Source organism: Triturus cristatus, chromosome 11, assembly GCF_964204655.1.
Source record: "Triturus cristatus chromosome 11, aTriCri1.1, whole genome shotgun sequence".
NCBI lineage: Eukaryota > Metazoa > Chordata > Amphibia > Caudata > Salamandridae > Triturus > Triturus cristatus.
The window spans coordinates 1,006,388,765-1,006,415,811 of NC_140594.1; the positions used below are offsets into that span (position 1 = coordinate 1,006,388,765).

Sequence of the window (27,047 nt, forward strand, 5' to 3'; positions counted from 1 at the left end):
CTTGCAATCCGGATGCACAAGTTGCATGGCACCCAGTACCGTACGGATGTTGTACGTGAGGTTCCTCGACGGAATGAAGCCCGCCTGCTCCGGGGCCACCAGCTCCGGCACCAAGAGCGCGTGGCCAAGACCTTAGCATACAGCTTAGCGTCTACGTTAAGCAAAGAAAGGGGCCGGTACGACCCACATACATTAGGGGGTCTCCCGGGTTTCAGGACCGTAACCAGAAGCGCCTCTCATGGTATCCGGCATACAGCCCTCCTGACATATCTCATCAAAAAGTGTGATCAGGTGGGGCAGGAGCACGTCCTGGAATGCTTTGTAGAAGGCCACCGTCAACCCATCCGCGCCCGGCGCACTACTCGACCGCATGCCCCCCAGTGCCTCCCGTATCTCGTCTTGTTGTATAGGCAGCATCAAAAACTCCCTCTGCGAGTTTGACAAGAAGGGCATTTTGATGTAGCTGAGGTAGTCATCTATTTCCTCCTCCATCTGTGACGATTTAGAGGAGTAGAGGTCTGCATAAAACGCTCTGAATTCAGCCACAATCTCCTCTTGGTCCGTGAGTACTGCACCTGCAGGGGAGACCAGCTCCTCCACTACCAGGGGCCGTCTGCGATTACGCAGTAACTTTGCCAGCAGGGAGCCCGGGCGCTCGCCCTCCCCATATGTACGGGCGGTTGCGTACTTGCCCATGTGTTGCACCTCTCTGTCTGCCTCGCCATTGTATTCGGAGACCAACTCGCGAACTCTATCTTCGACCCCGGCTGCCGAGAATCGCAGTAGCTGCCTTTCAAGCTGTGTCAACTGCGTTTCAATGGTCCGCATTCGCTGTCGGATACACTTAAGGACACTGGAGTGCTTGGACATAGCTATGCCGCGTATGTATGCTTTGAAGGAATCCCAAAGTGTGTGGAAACTCTGTACCGAGCCCAGGTTCTCGTCAAAGAAAGAGGCAATGTCCTCCGCCAGCTCCCCCCTGAAGACCTCGTCCAGCAACGAATAAGGCGGCAAGCGCCAGGTGAACGGCGGAATCCGCCTAATCGGTGAGTCCAAGATTAGGAGGAGGGGGGAGTGATCCGATAGCATACGGGGGAAGCACTATGCACCCCTTAAACGCCGCCAGTAGTGAACGCGACACCAGCCAGTAATCGATTAGAGTGTGTACGTCGTGGTGTGCGGAGTAGTGCGTGAAGCCTCCCCTCCCCGAGTGACCGTGTCTCCAGGCATCAACCAGGTCAAGCCTAGTCATCTCCGCCTGCATATGCATGGCCGCTGCCGCCGGGCGCCGCACCAACCCCGATGAGCGGTCCAGCGACGGGTTGAATATAAAAGTGAAGTCGCCCCCCACCCCCAAACCATTCTCGCATGCTCATATTGCCTACAGAGTGCGGCCAGCGCACCGTAGAACTCTGGGTCGTCAAAATTTGGGCCATACACGTTAACCACCACTAGGTCATGACCCTGCCCTGTACACCTAGCCAGTAAGTACCGCCCGTGTGGATCAGCCTCAAGCACAGTAAGCTTCAATTTGGAGGTCGGGTTCACCCACGTGACCACCCCCCGGGTGTGTGTTGTAAATCCGGCCGCCACGCTGTTGCCAGCCAGGCCGCGTGCAGAAAGCATTTTACTCCCTGTGGGAAGGTGCGTCGCCTGTATTAAGGCTAGGTCAATGTGGTGCCTGTGGAAATAGTTCAGCACTTTCCGGAGCTTACGGAAGTCATTCAGTCCTCGTACATTCCACGTCAGTGCTCTTAAAGTGCCCGGATTACCATCACCAGTCACCGCTTCAGGGGCTGCCATCGCAACATACACTCAACAGTCGTGCCAACAGGAGGAGTTTCACACATGCGAGCGCTGACTGGGCCGCTCTCATACCTCCACATCCAGTATGCCGGAAACCAACCAATACACAGGTCTCGCAGCGCGTAGTGTACCCAACCTCCCCAGTTTTCAACCCCCCCCCCTCCCCACCCCCCCCCCCCCCCCCCAACTGCTTCCCCCCCCAGCCACAGCCGACCTCCCCCAACCTGGCCAGACAGGACCCCAATCCCACCCCCCACCCCTCAAAACCACAAACATCACTCAAGTACATTTCCCAAAGTAGCCCCAACTGGGGCAACCGAAAGCCGCAGCGTGGGGGCAGAGAGAACCAGGCACCAGGAACTCCCAATTAGCTAGGTCCCCAGGTGTCGGAACACTCATGCCAGCCTTTGAGCGGGCTCAACGTATTGCTGCACCTTAAAAGCATGCCACTGGGCCCCCAAATCACCCACCATAGCCAATATGTCTGACAGGTCTCACCAGGAGGCTGCAGCAGTGTCTCCGTGTATGGCCGCGCCAAACTCAGCAAGGCGGGTTACTCCAGAGTCCCCTCCGCCATCAGGCCAATATTACTCATTACTTAGTACTGATCCTCACGTAACGATAAAGAGCCCCACTTAGCCTTTAAAAAAAAGATCAGTACAAAATCCCAAAAATGAAAAATCAGCCAAAAACTTGAGGGAACTTCCTGTTCAAAGATACATAAAAATACCACTTAAAAACAGAGCAATAAAATGTCAGATGACGGAGTGTTATGATTAAGACACAAAACTTAAAACAAGTGATGGTATGGCAATCAAAGTAGCCATAGTACACCTCTTCCCTCCATCTTCAGGGTCTCTCAACTCATGCACAGGGTACTCTGTGGCCGTACTGTTACATAGTTCACAATAATTAGTAAACTTCAGTGACTTTAGATTTGATTCATAACCATGACTGCCCTCTCGACTCAGGGTAGTCTAAGGGAATTCAAGGGTTTTGCAGCACAGCTTACCGTCTGCTCTTAACAGACAATTGTAACAAAGGGTTTTGAGGGAATATTCATTTAACCCACATTAAAAGAAAGGGATCGGGCATATACCTTGGGATTAAAATGTACAGAATATCAAAAAATATTTGGTGTAGTATAATCACATAACTCAATTTATCCCTTCGTGTAAGGTGAGAATTTGGCTTCGATTTTGAAGTACTGGGTTTCTTAAATCCGGTTAATCTTTCATTAAAAGGTACTCATGATACTAAATGGTTGGTGTGTATTTTTATTCCAACAACATCAAAGCAATTACAGTGACAAATGTGTCAAAATGTTTACATCATAATATGGTCTTCACAAACCACTCACTGCTTTTATTGATATCACATCTGGATCAATGAAAAATAGCAAAACAAATGTATTCTTGGCACAGTGTGCTTTTCTGATTTGATTTTTGTGTGGGCCTTGGATTCTCACAGGGCATCAAAATCATGGCCATTGATATTCAGTGCTTCCGGATGCATTACTCTTCCCATGAACAAGATGGTCCCTGCAATAAGACAAAAGCCAGCAGCAAATTAAAAGCCAAGTCACCACTGAACTGTTAAAATGAAGATGTACAATGAAAGAAAGTTTTCAAAGGAATAAATCTTGAGGCTGGGTAAGAGGAAATTAGCAATAGAAGAGAATGAGACTGCAGTTAAGAGGGCAGCTCTGAAAAGCAGTAAAACAAATGGTATATGGGTGAAAGTCCCTTCTGAAACTCTAATAGAATGAGTAAAGCCGTAAGACGTCAATAAAAAGGTATGGGTAATCCGAGACATTTGTAAATGAAGGAGATGAAGGGGAGGGCACCAATAGATTAATACACATGTTCCTGGAAGATAACATTAGCATATGGCATGGATAAGGTTGAATGAGTGTGTGAAGCTAGAAAAGAAAATCTGAAAAGTAAAGCAGGTGGAAAGACCGCCTGTGGGATGGAGATTCGGAAGGGTGGGGGGGTGTTCATAAACATTACTTTGACTCTATATGTAGGTTCTTTCTTCACATTACTGCCCCAAAGGTAATGTGAACAGTACTATAGGATCCTATAAACACAATCAGTCAGCTGCCTAACATTGACATCAAGTTGGACTTCATCTCAAGGCTTTTCCATCTAGCAAAACGATTTCAAAGCCTGAACTTGGTATCATTTGCATACCACCCGAAGGTCCCTCTGCCTTATACTTCAGATCTTTCAACAGCCTAGTAGCTCATCTCTTATGGCACTCTGAGACAGCAAAAATAGGATATGCTCAAAACCACAAATAAACGTTAGTGCCACAGCACCCGAGCACATTAGGAAATGGTGGTAAAATACATAACGTTATTAGCTGATTTTACAATTTCTTTTTTGCCTCTGGTGAAAGCCAATCATCTAATCTCCTGGTGGATCCTAGGATCTTAAATGTATAACTTTACTGCCTAATATCAGTGAAGTGAACCACAAACTATATGCCCGATTATGTGAAATTATGCTGTTTGTGTAATGCCATTTGAACAGACAAGTTTTACTTGTAAGGTGTCACAGGGGGCTAGCTTTCATAAAAGACAAGCCAATTAATTGGCTTCGGGAAAAAGTAGTAAGTCTATGCACAAGTTAAGATAGAGGAAAAGGAATGGCTTAAGAAATGTAGAGTAAGACTGCCTCAAAAGGAAGGGATGATTATATTTTGAACTTCAGATGCCATCTTTAGTGCAAATGAGGGCTCAGGGACATATTTATGAGCCCTTTTGCATCACTCTTGCACTAAGCAACGTGGTGCAAGAGCGACACAAATTAAAAATGAGATGAATGGAAATATGCAATGCCACCTTCCGTGCGCCAGAGTGGTTTCATAAACCTAGAGCAATGCAATGTAGCGTAAAATCGTTGCGTTCCGCTGCACATGGGAGGCGTTTCCATGGGCGTTGCATAGCTGTTATCACATTCATGAATTGTGAAGCATTCCCAGAAGTGGCAGAGCTGGGAATGCATCAAAGACCTACGTCTCCAGAAGTAAGGTGTAACAAGGAGTAATGTTTATTTCTCCTCATTTATTCCACTATGTGTGATGCATTCTGCAGCACACATAGAAAGAGGATTTCGCCTCAGGGGAGTGTTTGTGCAGAAAGGTTTCCCTTCCTGCACAAAAACAATCCTCCTTACAATGCAGGTACCCTTTCACCATGGTGCCTGCGTTGGCGCTAGGCAGTCAAAAAGGCTCCAGCGCAGGGGAAAATGCAGGAATACGCTGTATTGACTTAAATACAACACATTTCTGCACTTTCCCTTTCACGCAGTGCAGCAAGGTGACTTGCTGCGCTACGTGCTTGCTTTTAGACCTGGCTTTTCCAGTGGGTTTATCCCCAGACTTTTTCCATTTTGGCCTCCTGTTTTGGACCCTGTTCTTATGACTCTGGGCACTTTACCACTGCTGATCAGTGCTAAAGTGGATATGACCTCACTGTAAATTGTGTTTCTGGATTGGTGATTCCATGATTGGCATATTGGATTTACTGGAAAGTCCTTAGTACAGTGCACTGTGTTCCCAGGGCCTGTAAATCAAACGCTGCTAATGGGCCTGTCAGGCACACGGAGGCGAGGATTAGGCCTTAACTTTCTTCTTTCATTACACAGCAGCCATGTCAAACATTATAATACATCTTAAAAGACTGTTTCCCAGGATGCTAGGGAAACCACAAAGTAACAGAAAACAAAACGGTCCAATCAGGAGTGATTAGCCCCTGTAACTGCAGTTGTCCTTCCTCTAGCGGCCTCTTTCTTCTGCTGCTGCAGCCGGGTCAAGGATAAGTAAGGGACATAGACCCTTTCAAGTATCTTTGTACTATATTGTTGAAGTTCTTTAGGTTGATCCGCTTGTTGCGAGGCTTCGGCTTGAGGTGGCATCGGCAGCTGTGGGAACGTTCTCGCTCTACTTTGCGGTCGCAGTCACTTATTTAGTTTGCTGTCGAGTCTGGGGCTGGAGTGTGCGGCAGTCCGCTGATCGCTAGAGGGCGCGCCTCCCCAGTCCTTGAACCGGACAAGAAGGTTCCAGACGTCGTTCGGAGGGCGTGTCAGTTTCAGCAGGAACTGAAAAGGCGGGGCCAGGATCAGCCCCGCCGCAAATATGGCGGGGCACCGACCCCCTCTCCCCCGCCTGTCCATCAGGACGCGGTGGTCGCGTCGTGTCCGGGATTGGCTCGCGACGGTGACCCCCATGGCCCGGAAGCAATTGATGCGCTTCCGGGTCATGGGGGAGGGGGCCCTGGGGGTCAGGCCAGTTAGAACTGGTCTGCCCCCATGTATCAGGATAAAAGGCTGGGGAGCGTGGGACTCGGTCTCTTTGTCCCGCGCTCTCCCAGCATCTGGTCGCAGCCCTTAGGAAGCTGCTTAACTGCTTTGTTTATTTATTTCCTTACTGCAGGTTCCGGTCGACGGAAGCAGGGACGTCATATCGGTGCAGCGTTGGTGGCTGTCTACGTGGTTCGGTGTCCGGGAGTCGCGACTAGGCGGTTTTCCTGGTTTTGAGATCAGCCTGGGGCTGCGCGAGTACGGCGGAGGCAGGCCAGCTGGCTGACAGCGTGGACGGCGGGAGTTGCTGGGAGAGGCGTGTTAGGTTTGGTGCACAGCGCGCGCACGCGCCCATAAGGTATTCGTGGAAGGGGGTGGCCCAGGGGGCTGATCGTGTGGAGCGGAGCGCATTTAAGTGACGCTGTTGTGCACCGAAGGTGCTCGTGGTTAATCTCAAGCTAGACGCTGAGATTTAATGGTTTAAGTACTCGCAGTGGGTATAATTGAATGATCTAAAACATATTGTGGGATTACATAGTCACAGTGGCCTGAGGGTTAATGTCAAGAGCTCCTACACGCAAGGTTATGGGCTCAAGTTCCTTTGATTCTACGCCGGTGGTTTTTTCTTTTAAATTCCAGCTCCTGTGAGGGTGCAGGCAGCGCATCTATATGTTTCACGGGCCTCATCACAGCATCTAGGGGCAGACAAGTGAATGTATTGATTTAACATTATAATTTGGGCTTATTTGATGAAATGTTTTTGTAATTTTGCTATAGCTGTACGTTTGGTGCACATTTCCCCCCCATTTGCAGGGTTACCTGGCCTGCGTGTGTGAATATTAAGGGGTGTAGGTACAGTGGTGGCAATTTTTTTATTGTACTTTGTGCTAAGCCTGTGTCGCTTGTGTTTTTTCCTAGGTAAAGAGCTGGTTTAATTGTGGTTGGGCAGGGATATTGAAGGATAGGCGTGTGGGTCATAGCATAGCATGTCAGGTAAGCGGGGAACTAAGCGGTCCCGCATGGAGCATATACTGGAGGCAATGATGCGTAGGATGGAGACTATGGATAGGAGATGGGGCAAGGTTGAGCAAATGGGGCATAGCCTAGCTGAGCTCAGGCAGAAGGTGGAGGATCAGGGCGGGCCGTCCGGCAGGCCCAAGCGGACGATAGTACCCCCAAAACCGAGGGGGGGAATTGGAGGCTCTTCCTAAGAGGGTAAGACATAAGAAAGGGAAGAGTCAGGACCCCAAAATAGTGGAACCTTTAGAGACACCGGGAGGGGGTGGTCCTTCTGGGCTCCCAGCAGTGCCAGAGATTCCCGATTTAGTGCCCAACGTCCCAGGGTCAGCGGTGCCGGTACCTGCACCAGCTACGGTCTCCCCAGCCACTGAAAGGGTAGTGCCAAGTATCATACCGGTTGTCCCCCCAACAGGCCCCAATGTTCGTGTCTTGAACCCTGTGGCCCCGGCCCCGGTATTAATCACCAGCAGGGGGTGGGCAGGTCCCGTTGGAATTAGCCACTCAAATAGCGGCAGTTCTTCCATGGTTAGGAAAGGGGGGGGGGGGGGGGGGGTGTTACCCTTGGCGGCGGGCACCGATCCCTTGGCAGAGGCACAAAGAATGGTGGCAAAGATCATGGCGGCCCCGGGCGGGGAACAGAGCCTGGGCGCGGATAAGGCCCAGCAATCACAGCCAGGGCTTCAGGAAAGCGACAGTGGAAAAGCCAAGACTGCAGAGTCAGCGGGTAAGGAGCTGGCTTTACCATTGTTGGGCGCCGGGGTGTTACCTTCCAGGAAGGAATATTTAGCGCGCCATGTTGCTCGAGATGTGAAAGAATTGATTTGGTCAGGGGCGTATGTAAACATGTTTTCCTTATTGATGGATAACAGGGAAATGGAATATGCAAAGAGGCAGAAGGATTGGAAGCTTCCCAGTGAGTGGCGGGCGGAAATGTCTAGATTCAGGGTAGAGGAGACATTGACCAACTGGATAAGGGCCTTTTCTGTGTACATGGCCATAGTGGCTGAACGTACACCTAATATGCAAGCAGAAATGGCATGTTACCAGAGCAGGGTGGCAATGACGCATGATAAATACGGGGGTGTGGGTTGGAAGGAATATGATATGAACTTCAGGAAGGCGAAAGAGTTTGACCCTTCACTCACATGGGACCGGGTGGATTCTATTTCCTGGTTTGACCAGTTTGGCCCAGGGCAGCCGGGCAGTACAGGTCAGAATTGGGGCAAGGCACACATTTCGCCGCCACATCAGCCCTTTCGGCCAGGGCACCCCGGGGCGTCGGCACCGGCTACTGAGAAAGGGGGAAGGCGAAACGGAGTGCGCTGGGATTTTAATAGGAAGTCCTGTACCAGAGCCCAAGGCACCTGTAAATTCAGGCACGCGTGTGCCATATGTAATCACCCCTCTCACCCAGAGTCAAAGTGCCTTAAGAAAGGGAACGCCTTTTCAGGGACAAGAGGGGGGAAGAAACAGGACTGAGGAGGAAAGAGAAAAGGTAACGCATTCACCCATTGATGTCTTTGCTATGAATCCCTGGTTAAATCGGTATCCAGATCATGCTACAGCTAGGATGCTGCAGGAAGGGTTTTTGTATGGTGTCAGGATACCAGTTGGGGATTACAAGGGGACATCGGAGTGCAAAAATCAATTGTCTGTTAGGTCAAACACAAGGGTGGTAGTGAAAAAGATTGAGAAGGAATTGGGTTTAGGGAGAATAGTGGGTCCGTTTGATGTCTCCCCCCCCCCCCCTAATTTTGTCTGTTCTCCCCTAGGTGTGGTACCAAAAAAGGAAGAGGGGGAGTTTAGGTTGATTCATAATTAGGGCTCCCGGTTTTATGGTATTTATTTTTTTGCCATTTCCGTCTATATTTATCCATATTTAATTTTTGGGCATTTTTTCTGTATTTATCCACATTTATTTTTGCCACAAGCAAAAGACGCTACAGCCAGTATTTTTCTCCGTTTATTTAAATTGACAATTCTGTTTGTATTCTAGTACAATATAGGCTATATTGCCCTAGAAAACTAATAAAAATATGGTTAAAATAAAAGGGCAGGAAGTGTAGGGTGGCGAGAGAAGTTGGGCTAGCTGACCCACAGCAAGGCTGTAAACACCTGCTCAAACTCTTGTTGCAAAAGGCCAGGAAAAAAAAAGCATAAACTAGAACGTACGCAGCTGAAACTAGAGCACCTAAAAAGAAGACTTGCTTGATCACACATTGCATTCCAACACATCTGTGAATTAGGGTCATACTTGCTCCGTCACTGTTTCAGAAAGGTCCAGCGGCAATGTAAGCACACAGACAATCTAAGAGAAGCTGCTGACACGGAAAGGAACAGTAGTGATGTGCACGCATTTATCGTAACATGTACACTTTTGTTAAACAGTCTTTTGAAGGACGAGGGAGGTGAGTAGTGAAAGACAGTCCGCATTTTGAGGGCTTGTTTTCGAAACGTGGCTCCTGTGCCTTTGCCAGAACAAAAGGCGCTGCGGTACAACCGTCATCTTTCATTTTGGTTCCATGCCCCTCTTAACCATCTCACAGTCACTGGACGGGCAAAGATCTCTTTTAGCCCTTCAGTAGCTGTAAAATGTGCCTGTGGGGATCTACGTGTGCGGGGTCGTGTACAATATAGCTTCAGGAGCACTTTCAGCCAAAAAGACACACCTTTAACCACATGCCGATAAACAGATCTCAAAGTGTGATTGACCACCAGCCGCACCCGAGTACTTAACAGGTCTTTAAAAAGACCATTCACTAGTTAACGAGGCTGTTATTTTTCCACCCCTTCTTACCAGACTGCGGGCAGTGTCTACAGGACCCCCTGTGCTCAGTGCCTTAAACACCGAAACAAAATGTAAAGAGCTGCCTTTTACATGAGACAGCAGAATTGTTTATTTGGAACGTAGGTAGCAAATTACCCGACGGCAGCGTGGCAAAATTTGCTAGTATTTTGCCATTTCTAAATATAACTACAGACAAAGGTAATATTGATTTCCGTCTGTATTTATATGTAAAAATGGAAAACCAGGAGCCCTATTCATAATCTATCAGCGCCCAGAGGCAAGTCCTTGAATGATGCCATCAATGAGGAACTTTGGAGTGTTAAATATGCGTCCTTTGATCAGGCAGTAGAGATGTTGAGGGTTTTGGGTCCGGGGGCATGGCTGGCAAAATCTGATATTGAATCTGCATTCAGACTGTTGCCAGTGCATCTTTTAGAACATCATTTGCTGGGTTTTTCATTTCAAGGACAGTTTTACATGGATAGGTGCATGCCCATGGGTTGTTCGGTTTCCTGTGCTTACTCTGAAAAATGTAGTTCATTTTTGGAGTGGGTTTTCAGACAAGTGACAGGACATCATTTTGTGATGCATTCTCGATTTTCGCTTTCTGGGACCGGCGGGCTCTCAGGAATGTTCCGTGGCCTTGGAGGAATTTTGTGTACTCATGCGTACATTTGGGGTCCCCCTGGCTCAGGGGAAGACAGTGGGGCCAACAACCACAATTGAGTTCCTAGGCATTGAAATTGATTCAGTACAGGGCTGTTTTAGGTTACCTGAACAAAAGATAATGAAATTCCGAGCAGCTTTGCAGCAGTGTTTGTTAAAGGACAAAGTGACGTTACATCAGTTGCAGCAGGTTGTAGGCCAGTTGAATTTTGCACTAAGGGTGATACCTATGGCTCAACCATTCTTTCGTTCCATTTCTCAGGCCATGGCAGGCTTACACGAAAAACACCATCACACGCGACTGTCATCTGAGGTTCGCCAGGACATGCGGATTTGGATTGCATTTCTGGAGGGTTTCAATGGCAGAGTAGTGTGGCCCGGTCCCCCCACTACTTCGGCTGCCTTAGGTTTATGGACTGACGCGGCGGGTAGTGTGGGATTTGGTGCCATACTTGGGAACAAGTGGGTGGCTCCGCTGTGGCCGGGGTGGTGGTTTGAGAGTGGTTTAACAGCTAACATAGGTTTTTTGGAACGGTTTCCCATTTGGGTTGCATGAACGGTATGGCCCCAGGATCTGCAGAATCAGTCTGTAATCTTTTGGTCTGATAATAGGACAGTGGTAGAATCCATCAATCAACAGGCGGCAAGGTGTAAAATGATTCTTCGCCTGTTGAAAGAGATAGTGCTGTTATGTATGAAATTAAATGTACAGTTTAAGGCTAAACATGTCCCGGGAGTGCAGAATAATGCTGCTGACGCACTCTCTCGCTTCAAGATGCAGGTTTTCAGGGAACATCTACCATCCGCAGAGGCAACATCAGCACACTTTCCCGAAGTTCTTTGGCAGATTGGTGCCCCCAACTACAGAACCTCGTGGCTGGGAGGAGAGATGGGATACGTCAGGCACATTCCTCTTGTTTTTAGACAGCTTACATAACAGGGGGGGGGGGGGGGGGTGAGCACAGTGGCGGCAGCCAGGCGACATGTAGCGGCAGTTTCCTTCTTTGCGCAGATCAGAGACACGAACGATCCCACAAATAGTTTAATTGTGAGAAAGGCATTGAAGGGGTGGTGACGAATCCAAGGTGCGATTCCTGACACCAGGCAGCCGATAGGGTTGGAGCGGCTGAGTGCGCTGCTGACGGCGCCATATGCAGTTCAGTGGGGGAGACTATTATTCAGAGCTGCCTTTGCATTGGCCTTTTATGGGGCATTCAGAGTGGGTGAATTGGTGGCACGCAACAAGCAGGATGGTCAGGGTGGGCTCTTAATGGAGTACGTGAGGAACAAGGTGACATTTTGCTTTTGACCATCAAAAAAATCAAAAACCAATCAGGAAGCTCGGGGAGAAGGGGTGGTACTGCATAGGGTGCGAAATAACCAGTGTTGCCCGGTAATGCATCTTGAAAATTACCTCAGTCTGAGGAACAGCGCGTTGGGTGGAGCATTGTTATTACACGCGGACGGTACCCCACTTACCATGTACCAGTTTAAAAAGGTATTGGATATGGCAATCAGCAAGGCAGGCATGGATCCAAGAGTTTTCAGAACGCATTCTTTCAGGATAGGGGCTGCCACTGAGGCAACGGCTAGGGGGTTGCACTTCAGTAAGGTACAGAGGATTGGACGATGGGTTTCCAATAGGTATAAGCCTTATGTGCGGCTGCACATGTTGTGATTACACATTATAATTGTGTACTGATGCTTCCCCGTCTGTCGTTTTCTTCACAGTTTCTCAAACCTGTCACGCAGGAGGGGAACTGCCATCATCGCAGCAACAACATTCTCCGCGACAATCAACAAAGCTACAGGTCACAGGGACACGTAATGTGTGGATTGTGGGGCATTCATATGTACGGCGTATGAAATCTGTTGTTCTTGCGGGTGACTATAGGAAACGGGCAGAGCAGAGGGGTTTCACAGTGTCTTTTCATGGAAAGGGGGGCCTTTGCCTTACTCAATTTAGGGGCTTTATGATTGACCTGCTGAAGAGACACAGTCCTCCTCCCTCTATCGTTATTTTACACCTGGGGGGCAATGACTTGGTCACGTTGGGCAGGAGGGTCTTGTTTGAGAACATAATCTCTGAGATTGGTTGGTTAGCCAAGGCGTGCCAGGGTTGCTACATATTCTGGTCACACAGGATACCTAGATTTAAATGGAGAGGGGGGGGGGGGGGGGGGGGAACTCGGTGAGAGCTTTGAACCACTCGGTAAAGAGGGTCAATAACAAAATAGGGAAACTGTTCAGATCTTCCAAATTGCAGTGCATTGCACATGGGTGTGTCGGGGGGGAAACCGTGCTTCTTAAAAGACGGGGTCCACTTGACTAGGTTGGGCAATGACTTAATGTTAGAGAATTTCATGGCTTGGCTAGAGGGTCTGAGGGAAGGGGCAGGACCTTTGAGGGATAGGTTGGGTGGGGGGGGGGGGGGGGGGGGGGAGCAGATAGTCGGGCAACTATGCTGGCCTGTGGCGGTAAGGTCATGACTAGTGAGCAGTAAATTTAAGTCCTTAGGAGGCGGCCTCATCCTCGGATGGGGTCGCCCAGGGGGAGGGACAAGGGGTCTCTCCTATAACTCCAGGGGCGGTACATCCGGTTGGCTGGATGGGTGCGGGGAGTGGGGGGGTTGGGGGGAAGCACGCTTTCTTTAGGCTGGTTGGCCACCCCGCACTGGCATGGACGTCACTAAATGGCGCAGAGTGCAAGACCCCCCAAATTGGCATGGAGTTCAGGGAACGTATGGGGATAACCGGAGGGTGGGGGGGGGGGGGGGGGGGGTAAAGGAGTACCCTCTCGGTAAGCGGGCCCTCTGCGCATGCGCAACCCTACGGGGGGCGTGGTAAATTGATAAGGATATGACACCAGTTAATATCCTTGCTGTAGGCCCAAATAGGATACGCAGAAAGTAATTAATGTATGATTATGATCATTATGTTAGATTCGGATAGGAGAACTATGTATTAGAGATATGTTAAGGTTAGCCATCTGAAATCTGTGCGCATTAATTGTAATCAAATGTCGTGTTATGTTTCTGCGTATAAAAATTCGTGTAAATAATGTTTATTTCTTAAATTTTAATTTGTTTTCATATTTTAATAAATACGGCCGGGGGTTGTTCGACCCCCGCCTCCAAAAGTCATTACCTCTCATGTCCCTCATTACAATTGTGTTTATGCCTGGGGGGAGGGGGAAATTCGGTAGTCCCTGACCATATGAGCGCCTCTGTGTCGCTGCCTTTTTCCAAGTCGGCCCTGGCCAGCCTGGTAAACACCCTTCGGGTAGGTTATACAGGGAGAGTCCCTGCAGTGGCAGACAGGCCAGGCTGTTCTTGCTGCCACAGGGGGTTAGCTTTGTCGCCCGTTTGAGTTGAGGGCGCTGTGTCTGCCAAACCCTGGCCCAAATTTCATGTGCTCCTGCCTGTGTGGGCTCTAGTAGGGGAAAGTTACACTGAGGTTTTGCCTTTGCATATATACCCAGAGGTTGACCATTTGAATAACTGTATATACTGGGACATTACTTTGCTCACCTGGGCATTCTCATGACCTCAGGCTCCCCTTTTGGCTTCTGGGACTCTGTGTTGATCCCTTTCACCTGGCGAGTGGCCACCCGGTCCCATTCCTACCTCCTACAGCAGACTAGCGTGCCGAAATACTTACCCATGGAGAAGTTTGGGGACTAATAGGAGGAGGAAGAGAACGTACAGTACTTTCCGGTCACAGATGACTTCTGCGACACGGTGGATGCCTCGATTGATAGGGCAGTATCGGAGGCCATGGCCCCTCAGGAGAAGAGATTAAATGGACCTGTGGCCTCAATGCCTGCAACTCCTCGCACCGAAGGAAGACCTTCCTGGACCCCGGCCCAAAAACCTCCAGAGTGGGATAATGACCCCAACCCCAAGAAACTGCGCAAACGTCCCCATCCAGAGGGGGTGAATCTGGATGCCTTTGCAGGCTTAAGAAAGCTTTTCTGGGGGCACAGGCACCTCACCATCAGACCAAGGCCCCACCTGCTCGTGCCTGCCGATGACCAGGCTCCGGTGGCTTTTCCCCCCCACCTTCGGATGAGTCGCAAGCAGGTTTGGATGGTGAATACGATCATGACCGATCCTGGCTCCCTTCCCATTTTTCAATTCCTGATCCACGGCCGGGAGAGGCCACAGGAGAGGCGCAGACAGACCTCTTGGAGCCGGAGGAGCTACTCAACTCTTGCTCCTCAGAGTGGGTCCTGTGCAATAAGGTGGCTAGCCGGCTGCAGAAGCCTTTAGACCAGGAAGTCAGATCCCGAGTCAGGGCTGAGTGCCCCTGGCCCTCTTTGGAGGGCAAGGTAGTAACCACTCCCGAGAGATGCCCTTATGGCAACCTTTGTAACCAAGTACATAAAAGACCCAAAGGAAGGCATTGACCACTCTTGGCGGTCTTGCCAAGATAAGCTTTTGGACATCACAGGCCACTGGTAAAGAATTTTGATATGGCGGAGGATGCCAAGGCCTCCGGGGCCCTCATTCCACCTTATATCCTTTCGAGCCGGGCACAGCGAGCCATCACTTTTTTGCGCCATTTCCACAGAAAGGCACAGGTCACTGCTCATCAACCGCGACCTCAAGCTAGGCAAATTAGCCACATCTGTGGCTAGTTAATGAGCTCAGGGCAGTTTCTTCGGAGATCCGTTTGTAAAGGAACTTAGTAACTGGTTTCCTTTTTAATTCCCTGGACAAAGCACAGTCAACGATATAACAAATCTTTAATGAGTTTGTTTGCCAGAGCCAGCTGCGGTAGAGGGCGCTTGGCTGGCTGTTTCTATCAACCAGTCTCCAGCAGAGGACAGTCATCCCAGAGAGGGCAGTGGCAAGACTGCACGTTTGAGGATTCTACCCAACCAGGGGTAAGTCATGCCACAGAGGACAGCGTGGCAGGGCCACGGTGGCGGATCCACCTCCTCCGATGGAGAGTTCTTTAATCATCTTATGCTCTTGCTGGGGGGTGGGGGAGAGGACTAGCGCACTTCATAGACAACTGGTGGGCCCTTACGACCAACGCCTGAGTGCTTCAGGTGGTGCAGGGGTTTCAGGTGGAGTTCCAGGAGTCACCTGTTCAAGGGTCGTCATACCCAGACCCTCTCCTGCCGAATCTTCTTCTCTGGTCTGGAAGCCATCCTGGTCCAGCGAGAGGTGCAAGATCTTTTGACCAAAAGGGGCGATTTGTTGATCCCACCCCACAGGGTTCTTGAGCAATCTGTTCTTGGTACATAAAAAGGACAGAGGTCAGCGATCTGTGATAAACCTCTGGGAGATCAACAAGTGAATAGTGTACTACTACTTCAAAATGGAGGGGATACATCTACTCCGCGACCTCCTTTGTCTCAACGTCTGGACGGTTCGGCTGGACCTCAAAGACTCATATCTTAAGGTCCCAATTTTTCACCCTAACCGCTGGTTCTTGCAATTCCAGTGGCACAACCAAACTTTCGAGTTCACCTCGCTGTCTTTCAGCTTGTCGTCAGCACCTTGGTGCTTCACCACGGTCTTCCAACCGGTGATATATCGCTTATGGGCAGAGGGCATAAGGATGATTGTTTATCTGGATGACCTGCTCTTCATGAACCAGTGCCCATTGTCCCTCTATCGCCAGCTGTGTACGGCGGTGGAATTTGTGCAGCCTCTGGCGTTTGTCAATCAATCAGGCGAAGTCCAGCCTGACCCCCTCTCTTTCAATTACTTTTCTGGGGTTTGTGATCGAAGCAGTTGAAGCCACTCTGAGCTGGCCTTACAGGAAAATGGCAAACATCCGTCACGAGGTGCGGAGAGTGCAAGTTAAAACACAAACCTCGTTACGTAGCATTGCCAGAGTGGTCGATCTCTTATCCTCTGTCCATGCCATTTTTCCAGGACTGCTACACTTTCCAGCACTGCAGAGACTCAAGACCTCCCACCTGCGTAGCGGACTTTATGCTCAGCGAGTGTCCTCGTTTGAAGTCAAAGAAGAACTCAACTGGTGGCTTTCCCATTTGGAGGCTTGGAACTGTTGGGCTATTTTTTGCTCGAAACCGGATCTCGCAATCGAGTCAGACGCCAGCCGATCAGGCTGGGGAGCCCGTTGTGGAGCATACACCACCAGCGGAGGATGGTCTGCTGCGGAACAGGCACTCCACATCAACTGCTTGGAATTGATGGCAGGTTCTTTTGCGGTCTGTTGTACAAAGGACAGGGCGCAGTTGTGTATCCTGCTGAAAATGGACAATGTGGCGGTTGTCCGCTACATCAACCATCTTGGGGGCACGTGTTCCACTGGATCTGGCCAAATTTTTGGGGAGTACTGTCGGGAACATCAGGTTTCAGTGACTGTGGAACACCTGCCGGGTGCGTCCAACCAAGTGGAAGATTGGCAATCCTGACATCTTTGAGTCTAGAGCATGCAGCAGTTGTTCCCTCCGATGTTCCATGCCCTACAGTAGTTATGGGGTCCTCTCTCAATCGCCATGTTCGCGTCAAGACTGGACCATCAGCTTCCTGGGTAATTCAGCTGGATACCAGATCTGGGAGCAGTGGTGGCAGACTTCTTCCTTCAGGAGGGGGTGACGAAGCGAGGTTATGCTTTCCCCCCCCCCCCCCCCCCCCCCCATTTGCGATGATCATGAGGTTGACGACCCAAGTACGTCGGCAGGGGGCAGATTTGGCTGTTATCACTCCGGAATGGAAGTTACAAATCTGGTTTCCAGCTTAGATAAAACTTTCTTGGGCTTCTCAAATCTGGCTACGCCCCATTGTCTCATCTCAACGATCCGGCCAGCAATGCTCATCCTCTGGTGATGAAGGGCAACCTTCACTTATGGTATGGAGGATTACAGGTCTCGTTGACAAGTCCAGGGCCTTTCGAGAAGCGCTGCAAACCTCTTCTCCCGCGCCTGGGTGGATGGTACGGTCAAAAGATACAGGTCAACCTGGTCGCATTTGATGGGTTGGTGCCTCCAAAGGAGTCTGGATCCCGTGGGGGCAGACTTTGTGCAGGTCGTCAACTTCCTAGCATCCCTCGCCTCTGGGGGGGAATGGCTTATCGATCATTCAACACCTTCTGCTCAGCAATCTCTGCGGCCCATGTAACAGTGGTGGGCGTTCCTGATGGGGGAACACCTGTTAGTCCGGATATTACTTCGGGGATCGGACTAACCTTCCAACAGAGCCTAGGTACTCTGTACTTTGGGATGTGAATAAGGTTCTGACACTACTGACCAAGTACCTCTCATTGATACAGCTATCAGCCAAGTTGGCCATGTTGTGTCTCATTTCATGTAGGAGGGTGTTGGATGTCAGGGCTCTGGACGTGACCAGGAGGTCATTTACTCCAGATGGAGTTATCTTCTGGCAGTCTCGGCATACGAAGACTCAATCTCGGGTGATTTCCTACCCAGCGTTTCCAGAAGTCCCCAAGCTATGTGTCGTACTGTGTATCAAGGATTAGGATGGCGGAGCTAAGACCTCACGGGGAGAACCATCTGCTAATTGCTCTGAGGAAGCACTTTAAAGCAGTCACTTCCCAGACCATAGCAAGATGGGCTCAGTGAATTATGCTGGAGGCCATGGATACCAAGGTGGTTGGTGTGCAAAGGTCTTCGCTTTACTAATGGAAAGATTCAATTCTAATAAGGACACAGAGGCGAGGATTAGCCCTCCCTCTGATGAATACTGACTCGTCTGGGTTCTTAGATCAGCGTTTGGGGAGTAAGTAAGAAGTGTTCCGGTTTTTTTTCTCTGTAATATCCGTTGGATAGCGCAGTGTTTGGTGATACGTTCCTCGGTCCATTAAGTAGCACTCATTGAGGTTTCTACCTTACAGGAATGGAATCGGCACAGCAGGACTGACGTGTGTTGGGGCTAGTGGTTTAACAGGAGTATACCTTAGAGAGCCACATTTATCAAAGGATTGAATCTTCCATGAGTGGCTTGATCGCAGGAGGAAAGAAGACGGCAGTTACAGGTGCTAATTACCCCTGATTGTTTTCTGTTACTGTGTGGTTTCCCTAGCATCATGGGAAACAAAGTCTTATAGGATGTTTTATAATGTTTGACACGGCTGCTGTGTAATAAAAGAAGAAAGTTAAGGCTTAATCCTCGCCTAGGTGTCCTTAATAGAACTGAAACTTTCCGTTACGAAAGCTAGGACATTTTTCATTGTGCCACCCACACGAGCAGCCTGTAAATGTAACTCAAACCTGCCACTGCAGAATGTGCACAGTTTGGTACTGCCATGTCGACCTGCCAAGTGAACCCACTTGCCAGGCCCTAATCTTCCCTTTTCTTACATGCAAGACACCCCTAAGATAGGCCCAAGGTAGCCCCATGGGCAGGGTGCAGTGCATGACAAAAGTAGGACATGTACTGATGTGTGCAACATGTCCTGATAGTGAAATACAGTGTATTTAGTTTTTCACTATTGTATGGCTATCTGTCCTATAGGATAGAATGGGAGTTTATTTATAACATCTTATAAATATAATTTCCTATTGGGGCAAGATAGAAAGATGGAGTTTAGTATGCCTGAACTCAGAATATAAAAATGCGTCTATAAGTAAAGATGATTTTTATATTGTGGGTTTGAAAATACCACTTTTGGAAAGTGGTTATTTTCTCGCTTAGCCATTAGTGAGCCTTGGGTGGTTTTGTGGATTGACTGTCTGGCTTTGAAGTGACAGGGGCTGGGATGCAATGTCTCAGATAGCCATGATAGCCATAAGGAGGGGTTGCGTGTCCTGACTTTCCTGAATGAGTCGGGCTGGGCTGAATCGACCTGGGCTGCATTTAGAGTAGGGGAGGGGAGGGGGGGGAGGGGTTTCCTTGCACCTGAATAGGCCTGGTCTGCCTTACACAATGCTGTCTCCACCCCCTGCTGGGCAACTGCACCAGCAAGGACAGAACTGGTTTTGACTGGGGGGGAAAAAAGCTTCTGCCACCAGAGAACCAAGGAATTTGTACTATAAAATGTGGGGCCCAGACCCCTGAACTTAAGATTACATCTGGGATTCAAGAGGAACCTTTGCGAAGGAGAAGAGCTGGAGAAACTGAAGAGTACTGCCCCGTTGCTGTGTGCTGTCTGGGGTTGGCCTGTAATGGCCGTTTCTGCCATGGAAAGGACAAGGACTTGGCTGTGTCCCCTGCATGAGGAAGATCTACAAGGGCTTGAAGTTGAGCTAGTCTCCTGTTCTGAAGTCTCAGGTACACAAAGACTTCACCCCCAGTCCCCCCTGAACTCCTTGGCAGAGAGTTCTGACCTGCCAAGAATTGCCTGCCAGTGTTCTGGGCCTCTGGAGGCTGCATCAGGGTCTGGGAACTGCAAAAGACTAAAGAACTGTGAAAAATTAATGCATCCTGTGGTTTAGACGCATAGCAGCGGTGCAAGAAGAATTTCCGATGAAACGCCACAGCACCTGAAATGTCTGCTGTCGGACGAGTCCTGTGCACCGACGTCTACGATCACAGACACAGGCCCTGCTATTTAAGAGCAGACACATCAAGCGGATGTGGCTGGAATAGGTCGCAGCACATCCTGGATCTTCACGCATCGCATCGCCCCGGATCGTCACAGATCACATTGAGGCATCAGGTCTGTCTCATCGCTGGGGGTGCACTAAGAAACCGACGCATCACCTCCCCACGCAGTAAGAAACCGACGCATCACCTCCTCTCCGGTAAAGAACAGATGCATCACCTCCCACAGGAGAAGGTACCAGACGCATCACATTCCCTGTGTGTAAGGAACAGACGCATCACCTTCCCTGCGACCCTTTTTGTTGTGTTTTGAGGCATCCAAGGTACTTTGTGTTGAAAGCGTCGCATCCACCTTTTTCTATTAACTTTTTCTTTTCCTGGTTTGGTTTAGATAAAGATTACTTATTTTTCTAAACTGGTGTGGTGTCCATTTGTAGTGCACAAATGCTTTACACACTGCCTCTGAGATAAGCCTGTCTGCTCATGCCAAGCTACCAAGGGGGTGAGCAGGGGTTATTTTAGAAGTGTATCCCCCTTACCTGGACTAGGAAGAAGGGTCCCTATTTGGACAAACGTGCACACCATTGCCCATAGAGACCCCCCCATTTCTAACACTTACCCATATACAAGGCCCTTAAAGTGCGAGAAATTAAGAAATTGGAAACAATCTAAAAGAGGCATGGAGAAAGGAAAGAAGGAGGGAAAGCATACGATATTTGATCTTGGATTTACTTGGATAAAGTCTCAAATTTGCATACCTTTCAGTAGGTAATGATTGAAAGACGAGGGATAGACAGCAGAAGGAGGAAAACTAGAGAAAGTATGCACCAGTAAACAAGGTGTGACAAGTGATTATGATTACACATACTCGTCAGAGAATATAACTTGCTACTGTATATTAAGGAAGCCAAAAAGGTCAAGATATCCTGTTCTAGCAGCAGGTGGGAAGTGGAGGAGAAACATGTGGGGTGCAATTCAAGGACAGTGACAGTAATACAAAGACCAGAGAGGTGCCTAGTTAGGCTAAATAGTCAACCATGTTCAGAGCAGTGCAAAAGTTTAAATAATAAAGTCTAAGAATAGACTGAAGTCTGGTAAAAAAAAAATAGGTGCATGGAAATACGGGTAATTTGGCGGGGATGGGGGGGGGGGGCGGGGTAGTAGAGATGAAAAATTCAAGTTTGCAAAATTTCAACAATTAATACCGAAAACTGAAAATTGAACCCAGATGTGGCATTTTCATTTTATCTCAAGAAGAAAGAACAGAGGCAAATAAAATAAAGTTGAAGACACTGAGTGCAACATGCCATATTACCAAGTTAGTGCATAAAAGAAATTGGAAAACTGTATAACCACAAATGGAAAGAAATGCAATTGAACACAAGTAGGACAAAAAAGGAATACGAAAAATTTCAGGTTCAGGTGGGGAACAGAAGCTGAAGATATGACAGAAGGTGAAACGAGTTTCCCAAAACACTTTAAGTAAAGCTTGAGCTTCCACTCTCATAACTCACCCATTTCTCGGTCTCTTATCACAAAGAAGAATGGGTGATCAACAATAACCTGCGGATACAGCACAGCCATTCTGCTAATAGCGATCATTCCTATGAATAGAGGAAAAATACAACAAAAAAATCAAGTTACTATTTACTCAGCAGTAATAAACGTGTGCATGGGATAAAAGTGGTTTAAAGATAAAATGACACTAGTATCCAAAGACCCCACAATGTTCAGCTGAAAATGCTTTTCCTCCAGTAACTACACATCAACCCACTGCTCTCATTCATTGGGGGCAGGGGCGGGGGCAGGAAATAATATTGCTATCAAGAGCAACGGTTTCCGAGCATATGGCCAAATTCTGCATAGGTCCTTTTCGACTGAGCATTGCAGCAGGTAAGTCCCACACTGAAAGGAGGGTTAACTGAAATTTGACTAAGACAAGCAGCTTACTTTCACTGCTAGTAAAATTAAATAAGAAAGAAAAAAAAAAACCAAGCATCGGTAAATGTGTTAGGTTTTGCCTATGGAATTAATAATTTAAGAGGTGTGGGAGCAGTGCATGATTGCAGGGAGAATCGTGTGAGTGCTCTTTGTGCAGGGTGAGCAGTCCGTGAATGAAGGTTGATAAGTGTCTGAGTGCAGGGTGAAAGTGCCTCAATGCATGGTGACTGATGTGTGTTCAGTGCAGAAAGAGAATTGCGAGTGTACAGGGTGAGAGATGTTACCCTGTAAAGGTAAAAGGTGTGCGTGTATAGGGTGAGCAGTATGTCAATAGTATAAGTGCAGGTTGAGCAGTTTGAGTGCAGGGTGAAAGGTATGTCAATGGTGTGGGAGTGCAGAGTCAACACTGTGCGAGTGGTGGGTGAGCATTACCTGACTGCCAGCACAATGTCAGGGTGACTGTGCAGAGTAAATGGTGAGTGAGTGTGCAAGGTGAGCGGTGTCAGAGTAGGTGATAGGTATGCAAGTGTTGGAAAGACAGGTCAGCAGTAAAAGCAAAAAACGTTCCAGTATATAATCTATGTGATAAATAATAGGCTGTTTTTTGTTGGAAGCTGTCACACTGCACAGAAACATAGGTTACGTAATCACTGAATGAAAATGGGGCCCAAAACAAAGAACTTGTGTCCTCTTATTTCACAGTGAAAAGGTAAATTATAAAAGAAACACTTGCGCTTTGCTATACTTAATTTGTCTCAATAAAGCATTATTCTACTTTGTTGCATAGAACAAAGGAAGTCACAATGAGTAAGACAAGTTTGAAAACAAGTGCGATGAAGTAATATCTGGTTGGGCGAGGCCAGGACAAGTCACAAAACCCAACCAAAGGGACTGAGGAAGGAAGAGCAGGTCAGTGCTGCATCCAAAACACTTGAGTAGTGATTTAAACTGGACTAACATCCCCCAGTCGCACATGTTAGGGAGTGGTCACACCATCTCTTTCATAGGAAATACAAATATGGCATTTTTGCTTTCCCATATGAGGTAATTTGGCTGGTCGTCTACTGGGTTCTCGGTCTAAACAGAAAATAAAATACTGCAGGAACTTCAGATCTTGTGGCACTGTAGGATATCGACTAGTACCACCCATGTATCAAGGCCCTGCTGCCGCACATGCACGTGATGGCCTACACCGGGTTCAACCTGCACACCCTTAAAATGCGCTACCTGAAATAGCGTTACCGGCGCGAGGAGCGCACGGCCAAAGAAGGGCTTGTTACTCAAAGAGCGCCTAACACAAGCGGGCATGGGCAGTCTGGCTGCTGGTCAAGCTCTTACATGACCTGAGCCCACAGAGCCGCCAGGACCTGGTGCTGACCATAACTGGTGTAAGCCTCCCTGCTGCTTCCTCTCCAACTCCAAACATTGCGGTATGATTCACAGCATAGACTGCCCTCACTCCTCATCGCCCTGGAGCTGGTAATGATTACAGAAAGACAAGGGAGGGGGCGTGACTAAACAAAAAGAGAGGCGGGGATGGGGAAAACCAAACAGAACTTGGGCCTCGGGACACTGATAAGAGAAAACACAAGAAGAACAGGAGCTAGCATGCTACAGCCAGTAGAACAAGAGGAAAAGTAAGTAGCAAGCACAGAAACCAATGAAAATCAAGGGGGGGGGGGGGGAGGTAAGCCCCTTTAACAAAAGATTTCACAAGCACTGTGCAAGAGCTGTGCAGGAGAAACCTGAAGAACATAAAAATAGATGAGTGCACAGCTGTGCTGAATAAATATATATATCACACAACCCCTGCTCCCGAAGGAAAAGAGCACACACACACGAGGGTAGCAGGAATACGGCTTCTTTATTGTGATGGGCCTCCCACGACCCAGCTACCAGGAGGAATACATTTATATATTATCTACTGGCGGTCGCCAGTAGATAGTTATAGTTAGGACCTAGTTTCCAAAGGAAAAGCGTTTTTTCTTTTCCCAATAACTTTGCTGCCAGTTGACGAATCTTTGCGAAATTTTCAAAACTTGTGGCCCGCTCCGGTCAGCTCCTATCCTGAAAGTTTCGGGGTGATTCGCAAAGTGGGGGCTGAGAAAAAAATGGGGGGTCCCAAAACGTGTTTTCTCCATGTTATTTCCCATAGGAAACTTTAGACACGACTACAGCCCGAACTGCTGAACGGAATTACACCAAATTTGACAAAAAGGTAGCCATTGGTTCAGGTAGAGACCTTTTTTTTGTTTTTTAAATGGTGTAAATCCATTGAGTAGTTCCAAAGAAATTAAAAAACATAGAGGTCAGAAAATCAATTTCCCATAGGAAACTTTAGACACAGATGAAACTGCAGAACCGAATTACACCAAATTTGGTTCATAAAGCGACCTTTTTTAAATGGTGTAAATTCGTTCAGTAGTTTGAGATATTAATGGAAAAACATCTTTATATATCTGGGCAGGACCTAACTACACAAGCACGAGCTTTGCTCCAATTGGCTGCCAACACTTCAATCCAGGAAGTGTTGGCAGCAATCTTTGTGCAATGCTTTTTAGGTCTCGCCTAGCGAAGCAGCACATGCGCTGCCACTACACAAACTCCACTGCACTGCCCTAAACCCTGAAAACACCACCACCAGCATGGACCCCCCCCCCCAACACTGCCCGAACACCACTGCCCTAAACCCTGAAACGCCACCTCCAGCACGACCCCCTACACTGCCCGAACACCACTGCACTACACCCTGAAACACTACCCCCCGCACGACCCCCTACACTACCCAAAGACCGCTGCACTATCCTAAACCACTACCCCCAGCAGTACCCCTACACTACCCAAACACCACTGCACTACCCTAAACCACTACCCCCAGCAAGACCCCTACACTACCCTAACACCACTGCACTACCCTAAACCCTAAACCACTACCCTCAGCACGACCCCCTACACTACCCAAACACCACTGCACTACCCTAAACCACTACCCTCAGCACGACCCCCTACACTACCCAAACACAAATGCACTACCCTAAACCCTAGATAAGTAACCACCACGCCATGCCCAATCCCCCTTACCTCTCACTCCTCGTGGTTTCTCCTTCATGTCGTCTTTGAGGGGCGGTGCACATCATTGTGAGGAAACGGAACAGCTTCAGTTTCCTTACAACGACGTGGATCGTCTACATTTTTTTTTAAACTCATGGTCATTTACCATACATACCTTAACAACAAAATTCGTTGTAAAGGCATGCGTGGCAAATGACCATGCGCTCTAAAAAAATGCATAGTAATGACTTCGCGATGTACAACGCATGCGTGATAATGCATGTGTTGTAATGGTATCATGAAGTAAAAAAGTAGTTGTAACGGCTGTTTACTGATCGAAGCTGGCCCCTGTTCTTCAGTGAGTCGTTTATTTGATAAATTAGGAGGAAGGAATGTGTTTTTTTTAACCGAAAAGTGCATTCCCGGCTGTTGTATTGACAGTGTCCGCATGGCCTGTTTCACTTCTGGTGAGAGAGTGGAAGAGTCTGTTTGGATCTAAAGGGGTTCTGCTTTTGGACGGGGCCGGCACAAGTCGTCAGAAAACACAGCTAATGGAAAGCGTGGTCCCCGAAGTGTGGAGCAGTGCCATGAGAGGTCAACGAGTGTGCGTCCCACCGCAGTATGACCGTACCGCGTGACCCATGTGCCGCCTCCAGTGTACGGAAAGCAGAAGCAACATCCATCGCAGGCCCTCTTGAAGACCGTTGAAGCACCAATTCTACATTTTGGAACTAGGGCATTTTAACCTTGTTCCTGCCGGAAACAAAGAAGATCCTGTGTTATTCAGTGTCCTCGTTACCTTTTCTGTGGGTAGTGGTGCTTGTCACTTCGCTGCCCCACCGGTGCACACGACTGGGCTCCGCACCTCGTGTGCCATCTGCAGGGCCTCTGCCCTCGGATCACTGGTTTCGGTTTCTAGAGTGGAAACAAACAGTTGCTCCCAAAGGACTAGCCTGAACACCTCGGTGAATATCCCCTGCACCAGCATTCTACGGAAATTCTTTCCCAGCTCTTCCACGTTGACAACTGTCATAATAGCACGGCTCCGCTCACGACACCGTATGATGTCATAGGAGCCATAAGAGGACCTCATTGGCGTGCAGACTCCAATTGCACCCATTTTTTCGGTGCTACAGAGGTAAACAGGTGGACCGACACATTTTCACATGTATACATATATACATACATATATATACATACACACACACACACACACACACACACACACACACACACACACACACACACACACACACACACACACACACACATTACCAATAAAAGCATGAAGATATAGAAACAGATCAAGCATTTCTCACTATTAAAACATGAGCATGATTAAGACCTATTAAAAACATTCATGCCAAACAGTAAAAGCATCTTTTTGGTAGAAACAGGTGGACATCGGGGAGGCGGGTGGGACAGAGGGGATTACAAAGGCAGATACTGGATCCACCAGAAAAAGTGTTACCGAAGGTAAGTAACTTGGTCTTCTGATGGATACTTCTGCCTGTTGATTCCTCACCTTTTGAAAAGAATCCTCAAGCCGTACCTCACCCGGAGGAGGCTGTCCACCCGACTAGACCAAAAAATCTTGCAAAACAGATCGAGCAAAATGGCCATCCCTCCTAACCCAATAATAATCAAAAAAAATTTAGTCAAAATGATATTGAAAATATGACTTTAAAAATACTTATTAATAAATTTAGACAAACACTTAAAGGAAACCTTTTATTTATAATTAATTTAAAGATATTTCGTACTTTACAAATTACGCCGAAGTCGCGACCCCAGCATGACTTTTCAAAATGGCTACCGGAATGCGTGCAGCAATCGTGTAGGGTGCGCGAAGGGTGCACGACTTCTGTATAATATTTTTTTTTAAAAAGAATATAGTTTTCCTAACTAAAAATTATTCACAATTTTATTATATATAATGAAAAAACCATAGGATTGAGGTACATTACTCACAAATTTTCATTTA

At 48.2% G+C, this 27,047-nt stretch overlaps 1 protein-coding gene across 1 annotated transcript in view; it reads right to left on the reverse strand.

The window, feature by feature from the left end:
- Window positions 1-3,067: 3,067 nt before the first annotated feature.
- The window catches only part of SERPINI1 (serpin family I member 1), a 136,086-nt gene continuing 112,106 nt past the window's right edge, over window positions 3,068-27,047 (reverse strand). Inside the window, exons 8-9 of the mRNA XM_085635172.1 lie at window positions 21,586-21,675; window positions 3,068-3,347 (exon numbers count right to left, since the gene is read on the reverse strand). Of these exons, the coding sequence (XP_085491298.1) occupies window positions 3,271-3,347; window positions 21,586-21,675 (167 nt within the window). The 3' untranslated portion in view covers window positions 3,068-3,270. The remainder of the gene's footprint in view (window positions 3,348-21,585; window positions 21,676-27,047) is intronic.